Source organism: Athene noctua, chromosome 9 (genome assembly GCF_965140245.1).
Source record: "Athene noctua chromosome 9, bAthNoc1.hap1.1, whole genome shotgun sequence".
In the NCBI taxonomy this organism is placed as follows: domain Eukaryota; kingdom Metazoa; phylum Chordata; class Aves; order Strigiformes; family Strigidae; genus Athene; species Athene noctua.
The window spans coordinates 1,005,036-1,026,752 of NC_134045.1; the positions used below are offsets into that span (position 1 = coordinate 1,005,036).

General features: G+C 52.8%; 1 protein-coding gene across 1 annotated transcript in view; it reads right to left on the minus strand.

Moving 5' to 3' along the window:
• The window catches only part of LOC141963905 (hydrocephalus-inducing protein homolog), a 75,263-nt gene that overhangs the window by 32,046 nt on the left and 21,500 nt on the right, over positions 1-21,717 (minus strand). Inside the window, 11 exon segments of the mRNA XM_074913642.1 lie at positions 247-424; positions 2,062-2,199; positions 3,029-3,238; positions 3,943-4,071; positions 5,937-6,031; positions 6,034-6,116; positions 11,370-11,683; positions 12,528-12,671; positions 14,271-14,414; positions 16,266-16,521; positions 18,581-18,817. Of these exon segments, the coding sequence (XP_074769743.1) occupies positions 247-424; positions 2,062-2,199; positions 3,029-3,238; positions 3,943-4,071; positions 5,937-6,031; positions 6,034-6,116; positions 11,370-11,683; positions 12,528-12,671; positions 14,271-14,414; positions 16,266-16,521; positions 18,581-18,817 (1,928 nt within the window).

Below are 21,717 nucleotides of genomic sequence, written 5' to 3' on the forward strand. Positions count from 1 at the left end.
GCCTGTGCTCAGCTTTCCAGAGCATTTCTGTCTAGCCATCACCTTCCCAGGACTCCGACACATGCTGGAAAGATCTGCAGGATGGTTCCTGGGGCAAAGCCCACACGGGCTCATCTGCCAGAGGCTCAGGAAGCAACCGGGGGTTGAGTGTTGGTCTGACAGCCCTGAAACCTCCAGGCTTGGTGGAGGCAGGTGTGAGCTGCCCTACGGGCATGGGACATGGCAGAGCAGATGGGCCGTGCTCACCTTTGATGTTCCTGGGCAGGTCCAAGTAGATCCTGGGAAAGCTCCCCTCTCCCTTCAGGGAGATTTCTTCGGGTTCCAGGTGACCCACTTGGATCTGGAAAGTCCTGCGGAAGGCTCCAGGCACTCCTGGCAGGTAGTAGACTTTGAGCACTTGCTCCTTGCCAGGTCCAACGTAACCCTGCAGGGTGTGGGAGAAGAGGGAGGGAATGCACCAGAGAGGGTTTGGTGGAAGGATGGCTCAGAGGACAGACACGCCAAGAAGAGAAGGCAGGTTCTCATATATAAGAAAGTATCAGACAACATCCCATTCTAGCTTTCTTGTACCCAGCAGCTGAGGTCTCCTACACCAGGTCCTTCAGAGGGCCTGTAGGGATGCATTCCCCCAGGACAGACCCACAGACCACCCCCTGCTCAGCATGAGCACAGCTCTGCCCCTAACAGCGTTCATCCTCTGCTAGCAAGAGCCAGGCTGAAGAAATAAAAGCTCTTTTACAAGCCACTATGCAAAATAAGGGAAGTGCCCACACTCTCAGCATGGCCAGCAGCTCCTGCCACAGCACATCAGCAGTTCCCAGGCTGGTGTTGAAGGGCCTGACCCCTTACAATGATCCCAACCAAACACCTCCTGCCTATGCGGTTACACCGGGGTGCGTGAGCCTATCCAGACTCACGGTGACCTGCAAACATGCATCTCTGGAAAGGCAGGAGCAGAGACTAGGATGAGATCTGGGGAAGGCGTTGCCAGGAAGGGCACCTCCTCTCCGGGCTTCCAGAAAGGCTGCCCCAGCCCCAGGCTAGGCTCACGCCAGCCCGGCTGAGAGCAAATGCAAGCAGACCAACACAGCCCTGGGTGACAGGACACAGCCGCAGCTTCCCTTGGCTCGCCTTCTGCACGCTGGGCTGGACCCTCGGCTCCCTGCTCCCCTTCATGCTGCAGGGAGAAGCTGCTGAGTGGGACAGATCCTGCCACTTGGTGCCCTGAGCTCCTGGTGCAGTGCAGAACACAGCTGCAGCTAAAGCCAGCCCTGCCAAGCTGCCAGCGCCGGTGGGGCTGTTACAGCGACCGACTGCGCGGGGCCAAGCAGAGCTGGGTCTTGGGAAGCTGGCAGGAAGAGGGCGTCAGTGTGTCACCCCTTGTAGGAGACAGGCATGAGGAAATGTGAACGCCATTTGGGTCCCTCTTCCCACTTTAAAAAGGGACTAGACAGGAATGCTGCTCCAGCCCAAAGACAGCCACGCAGGACTGAGAAGTTCGGACGGTGGGATGCTGCAAACTCCTCACTGTTCCAGCCCTGCTCCTGCCTGGCCCCCTCACTGCCCCACAGAGCTCCTGCAGAGCAGCAAAGCTGGGGAAGTGGGGGACCGGCACAGGGGCTGCTACAATTTCTGTCAAAGCAGCTTCATGCCCAAGTGAGAATATTTGAGTCCCACTTAGTGCTGGCAGGGGCCTGGCAGGGTGTGCTACAGGCAGGGACAAGGGCTAAGCCCTGTCCAATCACACCTGGGCACGGTGACCCCCAGGAGAGCCGGCACAGCCGGAGCGCTCAGCAGTTGGGGTCCCCAGAGCCACCGAAGCGCTGGTGCCTCCGGCCGGTGGCTGCTGTGTGACAGCAGGGTCACCCGCTGGCAAGGGCACATGAAGGGAGGCCATTAAGAACACGATTGCTGGACCCCACCTGCCCCCCGGCAGCGGCTGCTTACAGCCCTGTCTCTCCTGTCTGCTTTTATGGGTTGTTTTCTTTTTTCTAATTTTGTGTTTATCCCCTACACCCCCCTCCTGGGCAGCCTGACCCAGAGCCAGGGTCAATCACTCACTGTGCTGGGCAGGACCAGGGGCACGCCGGGCAGGGGGCTGTCTGTGGTGCCCATGCCAGGACTTAGCACCACGTATGTGAATCCTATCTTCCCTCTGTTCTGCAGGGTGACATCTGCTTCACCGACTTTGTTAAAGAGCTGAAGAGAGGACAGAGGAGTGGCAAGCTGGAGGCACAGGCCACTGGGATGTGTGCAAATGAACTCAACGCAGGAGAAAAGCAGAGGCAGAGGAGATACGGGCACTTGATTCTCCCAGGCTAACCTGGGGAAGCCACCGCCACAGGGCACCCCTTAGCCCTACGCAGGAACAGACACTGATGGTGGCACGCAGAGGGGCAATGCCAACCACAGAGATCAGTCATAAGGAAAGCAAAGAGGAGACAAGCTCTCTGCACCTCATGGTGTGTCATCTCACACCCAGCTGGGACAAAGGAGGTGGCATCAAGACACTGCAGAAGAAAAAGCACCTGTAGTGACAGCAAAATGGGAGACAGGGCCACCCTTACAGGGCCAACAGCTGGAAATATCTGTGGGGTTTTTAACTGGAAGAAGTGGGGATTATTCTAGGACATTCTCTCCAACTACAGTGACTGGGAAGCCCAAGTTAACTTTCTCCTGGGTTTACTTTGCTGATTAATAAGAGCACCTCCTGGGACCTCAGGCTTTAGGAGCGGATCAGCAGATGGACGTCTTGGGGCACGTCCCTCTGGAGATCACCACTGGGACCCTGCCTGCCCCAGGAGGCGGCGTTAGTTACCTTGAGGAGGAGGAATTCCCAGCTGGAGGGGGGCGGACATGGTCATTAAAAACCAGCTTGGATGCAGAACATATCACTCCAACGTTGCACTTCCAAGCCATAGAGCCAACAAAGTAGTTGGGAAGGGGAGAGAGCCCCAGCCCTAGGTGGCAGCAACACGCCGGTGATGGTTTCACGGCAAGGACCTCTGCCAAGAGAAGCGTGCGGTACCTGCAGCCCGCAGTCGATCTCCGTGACGTCTAGGAGATAGTTGATGAGTGAAGCCTCCCCACTCAGTGCGATCTCGTAGGTCGGGCCTCCCTCCACCCTGCACAGCGCCGTAATGTGGGCGACAATATTTGTGTGGCCAAAGAAGGTGAACACGACCCGCTGGCTCTCGCCTGGCTGCAGCACACCGTAGAGTGGCAGGACATCGAAAACCTGGAGGTAGGCGAGGAGAGATCAAGATGTCCAGCATGGAAATTGATGCAGAAGAGCAGCCACGGCTTGGAGCAAAGTACAGACGTGGCTGGAGGGGGCTCTTCCTCAAACACAGGCAAAATCATCCTAATCTCATCCTGTACCCATTCCACTTAGCAGTGGAGGGGCCACGGGAAAAACCTTCTCCCATACTCACTCATTAACGCATTAATTAATACAGTACATATTAAAGTAATTTGGGATGTCTCCTGGCAGCAAGAAATTCTCTCTGCTGCAGAACTTGCCTTTAAAAGCGCCTTTTACTGCCCTAAGCAAAACACAGTATTCAGAGGTGAAAGCTCTCAGAGCTGGGGGGAGGACTCCAGCCCAGCTCTTCTGACTCCTGATGCTTTTCGCTCTCTCCGATTCGCATGCTGCGCGCTCTCAAGATGCTACAGCAAAAGCTACCGCAGAAATTTCCTGTTGACCACTTGATTAGCAACAAGATGAAGAATGCCCTCCATAGCTGCTGCACAGGTCAGCCCTACGACACGTCCTGCGTGGCCTCTCCAGTGACCGGTTGCTTCAGCAGTGCTGTGCGATGGGCTTGGAGAGACGTGAGGCCACTCTGCGAGCAGCATCGAGGGCCACCAGTCCGGGGGGGAGGGGAGCTACAGAACTGCTTGCCACACTGGAAACGTGGCACAAGATGGATTCCCACTTACCTCCTCCATTCCCAACGTGACGGGCTCTGCCTCCACAAACTGCATCCGTTTGTTGATCCCCACCAGGCTCTGGGGAGGCACCAGATCCTCCACAGCCCCTTCCAGCTCCTCAGCAGGGGATGGCAGCACCTGCAAAACAAGCACCATGGGCTGCAGCGAGCACCTGGCTGGTCTGGGTGAGAGCACTCTGCTGCAGGCTCCGCCACCTCACCCAGCCAGGAGCAGCTGAGATGGGACCTGGGTGCAAATCAAGTACGGGTATGTCCGTGCCAACCATTGAGTGGGTCCAAGCCCACCCACAGGTGAGACACGGGCTCCATCTGCACTTCCTACACGCAAGCTTGCATGGGGAAGCTGAGTGCACCCAGCCCTCAGTCCTGGCAGAGACCTCAAGGGCATTTTGTACCCTTGTGCCAGACCGACTTTGATCACTCCTGCCCAGGGAACGTGCCCAGAACCCCATGCCTAGACAGGTTGGGTTCTTCAGGACAAAAACAGGAACACAGCTGCAAGTGAGAAGTATCAAACCAGGAAAATAAGGACTTGGCACAACTATCCAATTTCAGAGAGTGCTTAGGTTTCATCTCGTGCACCCATCAGTGCTGGAGAGCTGAGAATCTCCACCAGGTCATTACCCTGAACGACACCTCCCTGAAGAAGGTGGCTGAGATGTTCTTCTGTCTCCCAGCAGCTGAGAGCTGGTGTTTGACCTCAGAGGTGCCATCTTTCAAAAGGAACCTCGTCCCTGGGCTTCTGTCCCCTATTTAATAAGCGAGAGCTTTGTGAGTGCTTGTGAAATGTCGTAATAGCTGCTTCTTCAGTAACATGAAGAAGGGCTTTGTGCTGGGGCCTTGACATCAGTAGAATCTGCAAGAATATTTCTGGGACATCTTTACACCTAATCGGAGGCTACATCTCCCTGGTAGATGAAGCTCAGAATCAGACGATTCCATGCTCTTTCTCTCGTCTCCACATTTTCAAGCCTAGCAAAGCTTTGCCAATCACATATTCCCAAAGATTCTAACCCGCATCTTTCCTAGGCCTATGGTCTCCCACCTCCCCAGGGAGGTTATGTGGCTATTGCCTTGACACAGTGACACAAGCAGAAGATGAAGCTGCAATCCCGATGTATCCTTTGAAGCACTTCTGGATCCTACTGAGCCACATCTACTTGAATTTCTCTGGTTTATTTCTGCATACATGGCAACAAAGCAGGAAGTGAAGATGATTCCATGCTTCTGTCCGAAAACATTCAGCCACACTATTCTTTTCGTCTACGGGGTATCATTTCTCATGATTCAGGGAAAATGTGCCGTTATAATGTTAAAATGACCAATATTTGGATGTGAGCAGGTGCAACCCCTCTCCTTGAACTTAATGCCAACGCCAGTGCTTTCAGAACTTCCCATGCTTTTCTGCATCCTTGTTTATAGCCGCAGGAGCAGCCTCTGTCCCACACAATGCAGAACAAGGAGCCAGTTCCCACTAGCACGGACGTCAAGCTCCAAAGCACCGAGGTTCACCAGGAAGGTCAGCAGACCAAAGGCCATTTTCCATGCCAGGAGGAAGAGACAGTGACTTTGCAAAGTCTCGTTTTATCAAAGACAGCTCTGTGGCCATCCCTGCAATACTGCAGGTCTCAGGGGTGAGAAGGTGGTACCTGGAGATCACAGTACTTGGCACAGCTTGATACAGGAAGGAAATTGGAAGCCTTCACATCACGATGCAGATAAAAGGCTCATTTTACGGCATAAAAACAAGCCAAAAAACCCCAAACTCAGCATAGGTCTGTAGGATCTCAGTGGGTTTCTCCAAGCAAAATACCCAATTTCTCCCTCCCCAGAAGCCCCATGTCCAGCCGCTGGCCCTGCTGCCCAGCCCACCCTCAGGGCACACGAGAGCAGGGCAGCTAAAAGGGGGATTGGCACAAGCACGGCTTTTCGGTGGCAAGCTGGGGGAGGCAACGCAAGCGGTAGGTGTACAAGAAAATCTACCTTTGCTTCCAGGGAGTCATCTGCATCTGCTGGCTCTTGAGCAGGATCCCCTGCGGCTCCCAGGGCTTCAGCTGGCTCCTCCACACCTCCATCCCTGCAGACACCGAGCGCTCCGACCAGGCTCCCTCCTCCTTTGGTGGTTGGGGTTTGGTGAAAAATTTAGGTACCAGAGGGCTGAACCTGGAAAATAACATGACTTTGATTGTGGACCTGCAGTGGGAGGGAGGGAAGCCTGCACGAGCAGCTCCTCAGCAGGATGTGGCCCCCGGCTGGGCACTGGTGGTGTGAACTCAGTAACGGGTCTGAGCCAGCAGCTCCCAAACCAGGATGGAGCAGGTCAGCATACGGGGCTGCCTAGGGATGACGCTGGTGTAGCGGCGGTGCAGGCAGCTGGCAAGTGATTGCAAAGAGAAATGGAAGAGGACACGGGTGAAAGCCTTGTAAGGAGGTAAAAATCACAGCAGGAAAGGAAGAGACACACAGACTGTGCAAAAAGGTGAGCGCCTGAGACACAAAGGGGCAGATCCAGAGAGCAACAAGCCAGTGCAGAGCCACCAGTGCCCTCCTGAAAGCACCCACAGCTGCAGACTGGGCCTCCCCCACCCAGAGGGCCAAGGCGAGAACTTCTGCAGCTCCACCAGGTGCTAACCCGGAATATTTCCCCTGACACCACCCGCAGCTGCAGGTCAGCACAAGCAAGCAGCAACGCCCGAGGCTTTCTCCAAGCACATAAGGCAGGAGCAGGGATAGAGCCCGGAGCCTGCTGTGCCCTAACCCCGACAGAGCCCAGCGCCGTGCGGGGCACCCACGGAGCCTGGCACAGGACACCCCACACACGCAGGGCAGCGTGGAAAGACCCGCTGAGCAACTCCGGGCAGAGACACGGCTGAACAGCCCGTTGATCCCTGAGGAGCGCCGAAGCAGCAGCGATCGGTGCTCCAGGGAAGGGAGCTTTGGGCATTTGTAATCAATACACGGCACGCGCTGGTGACAAGGTGCAGCTCCCTGCTGTGCCACCGGCATGCCCTGGTTGTGACACAACGGCTCCAGCCGCACCTCGCGCTCAAAGGGCAGCAGCTCTGCTGAAACAAGGCTGTAACCGATGTGGCATGATCACCTCCCCAGCAGCTTCTACACACAAACCATTTGAGGACCAATTTGGCAAATGGTTCAGCAAAGCAGTTCCACAGCTCATCTTACTGACAGAACTGAGTTGATAGTTTGACCAACACGTATCAGTAGAAAGTGTATGGTTTAACATTTTCAAACAGTCCCAGTGACTCAGACTACATTCCCTGTTTCAAATTGCAGCAGGTGCTCACGGTAACTCTGTTCATCCTTCCAGTGCCCCATGGAGGGACACGCTGGAACCGTGCCTGCCTGTCACCACGCCTATCTGCAAGTGTTCCCGGGGGCAAACGAGCCCCGTCTTTCACAGCACTGTGGGTGCTTCATTCCCAGCCGGGAACTCAGGGCCTTTAACGACGTGCTCCCAAATGAGTATTTGTCTCTGGCTTTGCAGCTTATCTTTAAAGGCCGGTTTCCATTTCTGGATTAGAGGCTCTGCTCCTCACAACCCCCGAGAGATCCCACCTGACTTGTCCTTCCTGCAGCCACATGCAAGAACAAGGCTCTGCCCAGGCGAGCTGCCCCAAGCAGGGACCGATGAGCAGCAGCACCGTCACCCCCCCCAAGCCGCCCCTCTGCCTGCTACTGGGACCCCATGGGCGACCCCAAAGGCCACCTCGGCACCGTCCACGTGGAAGAGCAAAGCAGGGCTGGAGGTGACAAAGGCACAGGCTTGACCCTACAGAGTATCGCCCATCTCCAGTCCCACCAGTGCAACCGCTCCTCTCAGCTGAGGCACCTTAACAAGTACTGGGGAGCCCTGAGGGATGACCCACCTGCTCATCTGATGAAATAAATCCAGCTCATCTGCAACAACGGTGCCTCCGGGCAGCCTGCAGCTGAATGCTGCCTGTCCCTGGTGATAGGGAGATGCCCACAGTGTAGGGGCAGACACATCCAGGGCCAGGAGCACTCGAAGCCCTCCAGCTACACACCAGTCCATGCACCAGTTCAGCGCATGGCTCTGCCCATTGTCATGGTGGTTGTCCCAAAACTGCTAGCTGTGACCCCTCCTAGTGAGGAAATGAAAGCGGCTGTCAGAGCTGCTTGTGATAAATACTGCAGGTTAAGAACAGCTCCTGAGGAGAGGTAAACCCCTGAGATACAAAATCCATAATCACTTATGAAATTAGTTTTATAGAATGGCTTGAGGCAACTTCATGGGATTGTGGTACCTAGACAACAATATTTTTCACTCTAAAGCAGAAGCCCTCTGGGGGCTGGGAGATGATGTGATTAGTGAGTCCTGCTGTGGAGAAGCACAAAGCACGGCGAGGGACTTCTTCCAGTAAGGGAAATCAGAATGAGCATTAAGAAGTGTGACATGAAAAGGAAGGGAGAGAGGAACCCAAGGTGTCAATAGAAAGCTGTCCCCTGGACAAGAAATCTTCCTGGTGCTGAAGAAAAGGGGGTTGTCTTCAAAAAGGAGAAGAAAGGGGAAGATAACAAGATGCTCAGCATCAGCCCAAGCTTTAGGCAGCTCTTCCCCTCCAGCACCTCCTGGCCAAGGCTGTGAATGAAGGGAGGAAGGCAAGGAGCAGAGAGCAGCTCCTCCACCAGCAGAGAGGACCCATCCCAAACCAGAGGGGCCGAAGGGCTGTGGATGTGCCTCCACCAGCACCGTGGAGCTGAGATGGAGCCTTCTGACATACGCAGTTGTCCCGATCCAATATCGGGGGAGGGTTCTTAAACAATCCCGAGAGTGAGATTAAGACACAAACGAGGTCAGATGCTGCATAACCTTAGGAACTTTATTTCTATAACAACTAATAAGAGCGATAGGACAGAGAGGAAAAGCAAGGAAAAGGTCGGAATCCCTAAGCAAGAACACGGTAGAGGCGCAACTAATTACCGCCACCACGACTGGGGATCCGGCGATGTTCTGTCGGTCCGATGATGCTCCACGTTCCTGGCTCCGAGTTGGTTCCCCTCTTCTTTGGAGTATGCAGTCCGCTTTTTTTATAGTCACCGTCCCCACAGTTTGTCCGCCCATTTCCACGGGGCTCGTTGTTGTAGGTGCCACCCCGTGGTCCTCCGTGCGCGCATGCCCGGGTGTCCATGGTGGTCGTGCTGGCGAGGGGCCAACCTGTCTCACCGCGGTTTCCCCTCCACCCGGCTCACGCGCTCGCGCGCGTAGGCGCAGCTCAATAGATGACTGCTGATGTTCTTGTCTAGGGCGGATGTGGTTTTCGTCGGGGACTGTGTGTTTGCTCCTTTACGTTGAGTCAGGAGGTGGTCGTCGTGGAGACAGCGATGTTGAGACATACTAAAAGTCCAAAAAGTTCCTTACAGCAGTTCAGCAGTGTCTGATCGATGGTGGGAGTCTCTGATGATCGGCTCCAGCAAGGTCAGACAGATGGATGGTTAAACTCTATTGATCTCACCCTCATGAGACCTGATGTTTGATTCCCTTGCTGTCAGGCTGAGTTTAATCTGATAATTTAGAATATTAACAGTGCTTAATGTGGACCAGAAATAATATCTGACATGCTGCCCTTCTGCCAGGCTCTTAATGAGCAACTTGAGGTGTCAATAGCTTGGAGACCATCTTCATTTCCAGCTCTGCCACGGAGAATCACATGGTGTCTGCTGAGGGACCCACAGAAAGTACATTTCTGCTTAATTAACATACAGAGCAGAAAAGGGAGCTGCCACAACGTCCCCAGTGCTAACGAGCCAGTGAAGGGGCTACGCCAAACCCTTCGGAGCAGAGGCTGCTCTCCTGCCAGATGCTCAGGACCCTCAACTGCTACCGACTCAGCAGAGTTGGGTGACGCGGAATCCCCTGGAAGAACAAGCACCTGCAGGCTCGGGTCCAAAGCCAGTTTAGGTGGAGACGGGGTAATTAAAAGCTGAGAACTGATTCAGCATTTACATTTCCAAAAAACTAAACTGGTTCTAAAAAAAGAAAAGAATAAAGACAGACAGGCAACTGGCCAGCAAGTGGCCCCAGAAGAATTAATTCCACACAGGCTTTGCTGTAACATGCATGTATTTTCTAATAACAGAGAAGCAAGCACTGTTCTATCATCAAAATTAGATTTTCCCTCTAGCTTGCAATTAAACCCTAATCTAATTTACCAGGAGCTGACAGGGTCCTCCAAGCTGAGCTTACAGCTCTGCTCCTCCTTCCCTGCCCACTTCCCTCCACCTGCTTTTGTGGGCTTTCCTCTGCATTTTAGGGTCTGTTCTGGAAGGTGCTGTGCATCAAGAAGGGCCACACTAAAGACTGGTTGTTACTCAGTAAGATCCGGCTGTGAACAGGCTACCCCCATGCCCAGGTCTTCTGCCCCAAGCTCTCCTCATAGCCACAGCTAATCTCCAGTTCCCAGTGTGTCCTCTGAGCCAGATCCCAATTCTCTAAGCAAACCTGTTTGTTGATGATCTCTATTATTTGTAATGGCAGCACTGCAACACACAATGGTTAACTTTGCTGGGTTTCCTAGGGTGCTATGGAAAAACCATTTGCTACTTAATTAAAACTGCCCGGACTAGATTTTGTGCTATGCAGAGAGGCCACAGCAGGAAGAACTGCTAGAAATGTTTTTATAAATGTGCTCCAGCGCGACTGCAAGACTGCTCTTGGGCTTGTAAACCACAGCCCAGCGCTGGCTGGCCCTGCTTCCCAGGACGTTCAGACAAGTGCTCCCACCAACGCCTACAGCTGCACCCACAGCTGCAGCAGAACCTGCCCTTTCCCTGTAAGACACTAAATGGCTGTTTGGGGAATGTGATGGTGCAGTTTAACGATGAAAACTCACTTCACCAGTGTGGTGTTTGCCTCAGGCCACAAAGGTCTGAGAAAGCAGCTTTCCAACAGCAGCCTTCCTTCCCAGGGGAACCAGTATGGGGGCTACAGCAAAGCAGCAGCAAGAGACTGGGGCAGCAGCACATGGTTCTGGTGGCAGTGCCTGTGTAGGTTCTTAGTGTAAAATGACAACACATGGGGTTGGCAGGGAAGAAAAAGAGGTCACATCATACATCTGCTTGTCCCAGTGCCTAAGTACAGGTTTGTAGCTCCAGAAATAAAGCAGGACTCTAGGATATGGACGATGCAAAAAGTGTTGGTAGCATCTCACAGCCCCAGTTTGCCTGGTGAACGTTGTCTCCTTCCCAGCGTCAGACTGGTGGAGATCACTTGTTCCCTGAGCACCTAAGCCCGACCACGGCTGAGAAGTGTTACTCCCCCAGGGAAAGTTGAAAGCAGTTTGTCACACCACAGGCAAACAGCTTTGCTCTCTGCAAAGCACAAACAGGAGACGAGGAAGGAGAAGAGCTTCAAGGAGAGAGCAAAGGGGCACATACCTCATCTGGCTCACGCGGCTGTCCATCAGGAACGACCAGTGGTACTGGACAAGAAGCGGGCTGCAGTTGGTCATCTCGATGTAACGCACACCTTCGGTGTCGTTCAAGATGCAGCCAAAGTCCAGGGCCGTGGGCTGGATATGGAGATTTGGGAAGCAGACTTCTCCCCGAACGGTGACCTGCTCCTCATGAGGATGCTCCAGAAACTGTATCTTCAGAACCTTCTCCACTACCCGGCTACACAAATCCTCTTCATAAGCAGGGTTAAATCTGATGGAGAGATGAAGTTCCTCCCCTACCTCCAGCTTCATGGGCTGCAAGGAAATGAAGAGTATTAATCACCAGTGTGATGAAGTCCCAAGGTCTGGCAGCACGAAACGTGGAAATGTTCAATGTGTGACCCCAGTGTAGGCTTCTCAGTTCATCCTGAGTTTTCTTCACACTGTGTGTCTGACTGCAAGCCCCACCACGCTCTGTCTGAGACTATCTCAGGCCCATGTCCCTGTGCTCTGCATCAATACACAAGGAAAATAAATATTCTACTGCTGAATTCGGGACCCACAGAGGCGATGTGATAAATACACACTAAATCAGCACTTGGCACACCAGGGCCTTTTGCCCCAGCTCTAGAGGAACTGCTTTGCCCTCCCAGCACAAGCAGCATGGCACTGCAGCCTCGCCCTTGCAGGGGCTAGTCACTGGCACAGCACAGAAGCAGTGGCCGTGCCTACAACGTTTAACAGAGCCCATGTCCAGCCCCTTCCTCCAACAACAGGGCAGGGGCCAGGCAGCGGCTGGAGGAGCCTCCTCAGCCTTCCTGGAGGCAGGGCTGCCCCTGAGGAAAGCCAGCTGCTCTGGAGGGTATCTGAGAATGGCTGCTGGAGAGCTCAGTGACTTCCAAGAGACACCGTTATACACGGCTTGCCCAGGCCTAGCTGCCTGCTCCCCTCTCCTCACGTCTTAGAGCCAGGATGTATTTCCCCAGTTCAGATGATATTTCGTTTCCTTCAGCAGCTTGATTCAAATCTGACTTAGGTCAGGCCAGTCTACCACTGAGTCTAAAGAATAAACTTCTCTACTAGAGGACCTCCCAACAGAAACGTACCACCACACCCCCCCTCTTCAAACCCCACAGCGGGAGGGCCCACGGCTGCTCACCTGAGCGTCTGCAGAGAGGGGCTGCCGCTCCGCGTCACAGATTAAGAAGGGCTGCTCTAAGGCCAGGACGACGCTGAGTGGCAGGGCCGAGGCGTTTCTTAAAGACAGAGGCTGGTGCTGCAGAGTTAGGACATCACCAGGTTGCTACAGAAACAGGACACAAGGGGAAAAAACAACGTGAAGTGGCCATGGAACTCCTCCCTTTCTGATGCATTTCAAGTTTTTCAACCACAAAAGTACATACACCTCTATTTACTATTTTTATTAGTTTCTACCCTTCTAGGTGGTTTTTCTCTAGGTATATCAGATCCTTTCATGTTTAGAAACCACAGCATCCCCCTGGGACAGGGAAACACTCTGGCACACAGAGGAGGGAACAGGACCCCTAGAGGAGGTCTAGTAGCCTCATAAGAGCAGTGATGCTGGTCAGAGGAGAAAAGCGAGCAGGATTTGGCCCACAGTGGAGAGCCTGCAGCAGCCTAAGGTTGGCTTTGAGCATCTACAGGCACATACAGCCAGCGAGAAACCTCAACAGTGGCGCTGCAACGGGTGTCCTGCTGCCCCTGCTCCAGTGACAAGCTGTCTGTAGCCTCAAAGCTCAACTCCGCCTAAGCTATTTCTTCCTGTTTATGCATTGCTCTGGGCTTCCTGCATGGTTTATATAAACTAGACAGTGTTTGGGCAACTGGTTCTGGATGGATTGGTATCAAACAGCTGCAGTGTCATAACACTCAATCAGAGTGCATGGCATCAAGCAGACCACAGGCAGACATCAGGGACAGCTGAAAAGCTTCTAATTAAACCTGAACTGCCTCCTCACAGGATTTTGTGCTTCTCTGGAAGCCTGGGAACCAGAGGAGAGACCTGAAAACACAGAAACTAAATAATGAAGTATCTTATTTTTCAGACACCTCACAGGAGAGGGAAAGGTGATGCTGGAGTGAGAATCCAGAGGCTAAGGGGCACCTGCTTTGCGCTGGTGTTATCATCACTGCAGCTGAAGGATGTCTGCAGGTCCTTTGAAGAAGGTGAAGCTTGGGGAGTTGCAAAGAGCTACTACACCAACAGCAGAGAAGGCAAAGAGGGACAAGAAATGACAGGTTTTTCTCATCAGCCTGAGGAGCTGACAGGAATCTCAGTTCTTCTCAGCTTCCCTACAGGATTGGTGTTCAGACATCACCGTGCCTTGGAGGATCCCCAGAAGCCTCCCTTCACCCCGAGTACAGGAACTGGTGTCTCTCTAGAAGTAGCCATGATCCCCCTCGGCAGAGCAGCTGTTCTCTCTGTTTTACTTGGGTGAAGTTAAAAACCAGTCCCATCTCTGAAAACACCCTTGCTTACTTTACGAAGCCCCTCAGGAAGGGTGAGGAGGGGGTTTAGCATCGCTCAGCTGCAGCACTCTGCTCGCCCACCTCAGCCCCAGCACACGAGGTGGCTGTGCAAAGCCCACGCTGTTCTCGTGGGTCCCACACATCTCGCCCTGTGCCCTCGGCTCAGCAGCTCAACTCGGTCTCCACATCAAGAGGGCGGAATACAGCTGGTGGGACTGCTCCCAATCCCGGAGGAGCAAATATTGATCTCAGTGTTAATGGCAAAATCTTGGTCCTGCTCAGCTCAATAGTCAAAGCCCCAGGGACTTGGAGAAGCCATTTAACTCCCTCCTTCGAACACAAGCACACCCCCCACCAGGCTTTCAGTCACCAGCCATGCTCTTCAGTGCCAGGATGAAATCCAGAGACTTACCTTCTCCACCCGGAAAGTGATTTCCCTGGAGGACATTTTCAGGATGGGAGCGATGAACTCGCAGGTGACATCCACTTCCATTATCGGAGCCTTCTCTGCCTTGCTCCCCACGACGGCGTGGCACAGCAGCCGCTCCTTCACCACCTGCACGGAGGAGTCACCCGTCACCCAGCGGGGCCCAGCAGGGCGTCCCCAAAACGCACTGCGTTTGCTGCCCACCCAACCACAGACCCTGTTACCGCCATCAAGTTACAGCCACGGGACTCCTCAGCAGCCCCCTTTTCTTTTTATGCTGCATCCCATTTATTCTGCTCTCAAACGTCCGTAATGCCACACCCCACTATCCACAAAAAGCCCTTGTGAGTCATGTGCTGCTACAACTGTAATAGTCCCAGCCCCAAATTATTACTGTTTTGATTTGTCCCACTGCCAAGCATAATACTTACAGAAAGCTGTAGGAACTGATTAAAAAAATAATAATACAACTATATTAAGGGAAACAGGTGACAGAAGGGCCAATGCTAGCAAACTCTCCCTTGGAAGCTTAGAGGACAGGATCCATGGGAAAAACACAAATAGCCAGACTGTCTTCAGGTAAAGAGGGGGCCACTCCTTCCTAGCAGGTACTGTGCCCTCCTAGAGCTGGTTTTAAAAGAAACCTCCCCAGGAAAGAGAGGTCTTGCAGTTCACATGCAAACCCTCTGCTTAAGCTGAACGCTCTTTTTCCTGTTTTCTCATGGTTTCAGTTCCCCATATTCCTGCCTTCATTTCTCACTCTTCCCTCTGATACAACACCACAACCCAACTCCTCCGCAGAGTCTACAGACTCAAAATCATGCGTGTTGCGTGGGCTATGCAGGGAGTTGGGCTTCTGACCAACCTCAAGAGTATTAAGTTCTCAAGACCCGAGGAAGGTGGAAAGCCCACTCCCAGGGTCTTGGCTTTGGCTGCAGGAGGCAGGCAGCCACAGCTCAGCTCACAGATCCCCTTTCGGCTTTCCAGGCAAGACAGCCTCACCTGCACCCTGATCATTTCCTTTCTGGTAGCTTTTCCCTGCTTCAGCAAAACCTTTGGGCTCTGAACTGCACAGGGACAGTCCCATTGCAGTCAGTTAGGTGAGTAATCAAGTATTCCTCAAGCTACCACCAAGGCAGCCCTTTAAAACACCTTTCAAAACACAAGTATCAGCAGGAGCTTGATGCAGATTTATTCCACCTTTGCCTAAACCTCTGGTCTTGGAGAGAGGGAACGCACACCAGGGTTAGCTGGCAGCTTCTCTGCAGAGTAGGATTTCCCCTGAGAAAGAAGGGTCCAGGGAGGAAAACACCCCGTGACCCTGCTGAAATCTCCCCCTGAGCTGCCATCCAAGGGTGCTGCGAGACCTGGCTGCCCTTGGCACCCCGGGACTGGCTGAGAGACTGGGGCGAGCCGTTATGGAAATACTGACAAAGTCAAGCTGTCAATTGTAATGATCCCTGCAAACAGTTTCCCACGTGGATGAACATCACCCGATCGCTACAGCTGACACACTGTGCTCATTCTTCTGCTCCAGGACTCAGTGCTAGACAAGCCCTCTGCCCATGCTTGTCTACAGAGGAAAAATGATGCTACTCCCAGACACTCCCTCCCTTCACAGGTGTTTTGTTTTACTCACTGCTTCCCCCAAATACATTACTTTGATCTTTTTAATTTACTTTCTGCCTGTGCTCCTCGTCTAAGCATAACTTATTTTCTCTGCCCTTCCTTTTTGCCTCAGCACATGACACCTTGTAACCTGCCATTTGCCCCTGGAGTAGCAATATCTCCTTCAGTCCGTGTTTTGGTATCAGCAGGTTGGGTTTACAGTAGCCATGGAAACATGAAAAAGCCTTAGGAACTGACAGTGGCCAGCAAGGAAAGCAGCTGGTGCTGCCATGGTAGCTTGTGCTGTTAGAACAGTTTCTTGAAAGCACTTGCTCCTGATGGGGAAGGCTCAGCCCTCGGCGGGGACCTCACCTGAGGAGTGCTGGAGAAGCATTCCAGCACCATCTCTGTAGTCTTGCCCGGCATCAGCTCCACCCTCAGCGGCTGAACCTTAAACCCAGGGCGGGCAGGTCTGGGGCTCTGGGAGGAACCTTGGCCCTCGGTGGTGCTGACAGCAGGGACACGATGACGCCGGCGTAACGAGCCAGAACCTGCTGCTGACCAATAGAGCCGATGGGCACGCCGTCCTTTGTTTGTTACCTTGAAGTGGTAACAGCAGGGATCCAGGCTGGAAGAGAAGGAGAGATGGAAAAAGTCACGGGAGCTGCTATCTCCCAGCGGTCACCCAGCTTCAGCACCGTGATGGCGTTACCTGACTGCACACTCAGCAATAAAAGCACCTCCAAAAAGGCTGACCTAGCTCAAAGCTTCAGCAAAAGCCAGACCTTGGTTGCCCCTAAGTTTATCAGCATCCAGCAGCTGCTCTGTTTGCGTACAGCAAGTAAGAACTGCATGAAGATCATCATCTCAGCTGCTGCAGACAGAGCATCACCAGCCTAGAGACCCTCCGGTGACCTGGGCACCCCTTGCCTCCCTGGCGGGGCCCCTGCCCTGGCACCCCCAGTCCCTTAGGGAGCATCCAACCTCATCACCCCCAACACATCGTCCCTTGCCTGAACAGTGCAAGTGGTGCTGTGGTTTAGGAAGATAAATGCACTGTGAGAACACAGGATCAACAGAAGTTTCCCCAAATCAAACATGGCAGCAAGACCAGGTCTGGCTGCTGAGGGGATGGAGCAATGATGAGAGGTCAGTAACTAGAGCTAGATATAAACCAAAATGAATACTCAGTGGAAATTGATTTCTTCATGTAAAGAAACACTAACTGCAGGCTCGTCTGGAGTAATTATTTTACCCTGTATAAATCTGAGCATGACCAGGACGTGAATTGTTCCTGGAACAGTTACTGGTTTTCTGAAAAGGACAGAATACACGGCTTACAAAATGCCTGCCTGCCCCAGGCAGCTAAATGCACAGACCTGAGAGTATAGAACAAACCAGCCTTTGAAAAGACTGTTAAAACATGATGCGTACAAGCTTAGTGTGAAATGGTTTCTGTGGTGGGCAGCACAGACGAAAGCCTGGAGAAGCTCTGGGTGGATGCAGAATCTGTGGCTCTGGGAAAGCCCAACTCATCTGAGATGTTACCTGGGTCCCGTCTCAGCTCACCTGGGGCAGCTCTGCAGCCGACAGCAAAGGCAACAACTCCAGAGTCTGCAGAGCAAGACGTGAAGGGGGGCAGAGGACCATGACACAAATCACACTGACATCGCCCACTCCGTTGGGTAGCCAGTCTGTGGCTGCACAGAGCACAGGACACGCTGGACAAGCACCAACCCCCTGCAATGTCCCTGCTCTTTCTACCCTAAAATTTAGGTATTGGACCACTATGGACCCTCTGCAGCCAGGGAAAGGAACAGGCACCTCAGGAAGACTATTCTTCTCATCTCAAGAGGTCTCCAACACAAAGCAGGCAGCACTTTGTAAAGGTTTCTTTTTCTCCCATTTACGGGAACATGCCTGGTTTCAGACAGAGGCATTAGGACCAGTGAATCCCCTCCTTTGAGCTAAGCTCTTTCATTAAGACGTTCCATTTATCCCTCCCAAACTCAGGGGACTTCTCCTCCTCTCCCTTCCAGAGCTGGTCCTGCAGCCACCCTCGCCTGCCCGCGCCTCAGGCTCCGCTGTGGCGGTGACGCCGAGGAAAGCCGGTGGGAGAGACGAGGGAAGAGCGACTACGTCTGATGAAGAGCAGCCCGGCAGGGGAGATGGGGAAGGCGAGCAAAGTGAGGGGTGATACGGGGCAAAGAAATTCTGCTGCTCCTCCAGGACTGCTGGGCACAAAACAGCACCATTAATTCAGTCAAGGACCTGCTAACAAGCTACCACCAAGGTTTTCTGCTGTGACGAGATGATACTCCATAGTGAAGGGAAAAACAAGCAACATTGTTCCAAAGGGAAATACGTTTATACTTGTAATGTAGCATTTCCCACCCAGAGGCTTCCAGGACCTGCTGTTTTCCTCCAAATCTCTTTTTGTTCCAGTGAGGAAATAGATGTATTATAACTAAAGACAAGTCAGGGACAGTTTAACAACTGGTTTCCATTTTGGTGGCTTTTGAGGGTACCTAACAACTTTCAGATGGCCATAGAAGGTTTCTGAAGGAAGCCCTGTGGCTTCAGGAGAACAGAGCCAGGACCTTGAGCGCTGAAGAACAACCAGCCTGAAGGACTACAGCAAAACTGCCCCTTGCTGAGCCCACGGCAGAAGCTGAGAGATACCCTACCTGAATTGGGGTCCCAAGTTGAGCTCCGGAGCAAAGAGTTTGTCGGTGACAATTGTGGTGCCAATGCCAACAGCCCGGACGGGGATCATGTAGGTGTGGCTGTTCTCTATGAACAGGTTCACCTCGTCCTTGAATTTCTCCGTGTCATCCAAGCTTGCTATGACAGCCACAGACACCTCTGTCTCAGGGGGAATCACTCCTTCACTGGGTTCAATCCTCCAGCACGAGCATTTGCCAGCCTGTAAGACAAGCCAAACACTAACTTATCATGGAAACCACGGACCCTGGGCTCTTGTGGGGTGCAGGAAAAGGAAGAACTAAAGATATGAGGATAAAAACCAGAAAGGCTCCATTTCCCTAAATCCAAACTAGTGTCTGGAAACAGCAAGTATGTAGGAGCTTCTACAGCCTGTATTTTACCTTCCTTTAACAGACTCACTTCATTAACCCAGTGTTGCCCAACCCAAGGGATGCTCATCCTCAGGAGGAGGTTATTCCCCCTCCGCTCTCTTCTGGAGCGCACGCCAAGGGAAGCTACTTCACCTCTCCTGGCTTCCTGACAATGGGCGCTGGGTTAGCATAAAGGCTCAAGGCCAGAGGAAGCCAGGACTGCTCAAATCCCACCGCAGCAACCACACAGCTGGGGGATACTGCTGAGAGCCTGAAGAGTAACTCTGCAAAACCGGCTGATCAAAACCCTGACACCAACGTCTTCTTTCCCAAGAGGTACTCAGTGCTTCTCAACAGCCCTCAAAGAACTGAAGCACTCGGTTCCCACTGATCATCAGCTGCAGTGAGGTGCCCCAGTGCCCTCTGCTTTGGAAAATTCAGCTATAAATGTACATAGCAGGGCAGTAAAGCAAAAAGCAGAAAGCAAACTGGAAGGCACGTGCCCTGTAGGCATGGCCCGGGCTTCCAAGCACTCTCTTCCCTCTGGTTTCTCATGGACCTCCCTCCACAGTTGGGGCAGTGAAGGTGCTGAACCCCAGACCCTCTAAAACCACGTTCCCAGGGAGCAAGCCTGCAGAGAGGAAACACACACCGTGCTCCCTGGCCCTCAGGAAACACACGGGGAGGCAGATGTACGGCTTCCGAGTGTCCATCACGGTGGGGGTGGTGCCTGCACCCCACAGTTCAGTGCTGTGTTTGGGATGAAGGCACTGCTCACCCAAAACTCTGCACTATTCTAAGGGAAGAGGTTCCCCTCTCCCCACTTTTTTTTTTTTCTTTTTTTTTTTAATGGAAAGCAACAGTGTGCTTGGAGGCCTGACATGATCCAAGCAAATGCTTGATCCAGGTGAAGTTAGCTCGAGTTTCCATCCAGGGGATGGATGGGAGGGATGGGATGGGAGGATGGATGGCTGCCCTAAGGGATGACTGAGGAGGAGCCACCACACTCTTCTCTTGAAGCTACTTAAAGCTAGTTAATTAAGGGATCTGGTCATTCTGGCCTTGCACGAGTGAAAGAGGAAGCAGAACTCAGTATTAAAATGCAGCTGTACTTTGCCAAGCCACAGCTCTAGTGAGAGAGCATTCACACCTTTGTCAGCTGACCCATCGCTCCTCACGGAGGCTGCACATGAAGGGGGAATATAACCCCGTCCCACATCAGTTGTGCACAGAGCACCAGGTGTTTCAGCAGTCCTGAGGTGGGGGACCCTGTGTTCTTCATTTCAAAGCTACTCTTTATCCGCACAAACTGCCAGTGGCAGAAGAGAGCCCCAGACGGCCCCGAGCCCCAGCAGGAGGTGGAGGTCAGGGCACGAGGCTGGCTGGATGCTCCCACCAACCACCAGCCGCCTCCTGGCACCTCAGCACCAGCATCTCCTCGGCAAAAGCATGGATGGGGACCACTTTGGTTTAGCCTCTGCCCCAGAGCACCATCAAGGGGATGTTTTGTGAAATCAAAAGGCAGAGCCTCTAAAAAAAAAAAAGTAGTGTGGCACTCACTGCCACTGACAACGGAGCCTAACTTGCCAAGCTTGGTTCAGCCAATAGCAGACTGCTGAGCGAGTTAACAAAGCTTGTCTCCATTTGTGTCCCCAGTCCAGAGCTCACCCCTCCAGATCCCATCTGCGCTTCCTCGCTGGGCTGGGGAGATCAGGGCCACCTGGTTTGATAACCAAACTCCTGCTTTTCCTTTGGGAAAAGCACCCGGCTGAGTCACTCTTGCTTCTAGGAGCATAATTGCCTTGAAGATTCTACCCTTGTTTAATTCAGTTCACCAACAGATGCAGCACGATACGACAAGTTTAGTTTCCCTAGACAAGCAGGATAACAATTTCTTCCATTACTGAAAAACAGCAATTCTGAAAGGGCATGAACTCACGTAAGACACCCTATGTGATAAAAAACAAACTGTCCCCTGTGGCCAGGTTTCAGGCACCTTTTCCAAGGTCTCCTCCACACCTCTGCCCCCCTTTGTCACATGACAGACCCAGCACAGTGGTTATGCAGGCAGAAGAAAGCTGCCGCTGATTAACAAAAACGACACCTCTGTCTTTTCTTTCCTGATCACACAGGCATGATATGCAGCTGCCTTCCGTGGTGCCAAGAGATGTCAGTAGCTGAACAGACGATCCTCAAGAAGACAGAATGACTAAGAACAAGTAGGAAATGATCAAAGAATGATGCTTTTTCCTTTCTGCCTTTCTGCAGGGAGAGCAAACACTTCCATTAACCAATACAACTATTTTACACTTGCCAATGTGGAAAAAAAAAAATCAGACACTTGGGGAAAGAAGATGGCAGCAGCAGCAAGGAGGAGAAACAGCCATCTTTTTCAGCAGGTCGCATCAGTCCCCAGCTAAGCTGCAGCAGCCCCTTCACGCTGACCTGTTCCTCCGGTCTCTTCTACCCAAAAAGGCGCAAACCCTCCCCTTGCCGGATCCAGAGGATCCTCCAACAGGGCTGCCTGGCAGCTGGGAAAGGAATCTGACAAGGAAAAGCACGTCAGACACACACACAGGATTCAGCACGGGATGACACACTGGTCCCAGGGGTCACAGACCTGCAGACACCCTGGCACGCAGGGATAAGCCAGCAGAGGACGAAGCTACAAAGTCCCTGTGCTCTTCTTCACACCCACAAAAGCTCCATCTTAATGCACAGACTTGGAGGGGTTTTATTTATTTCTT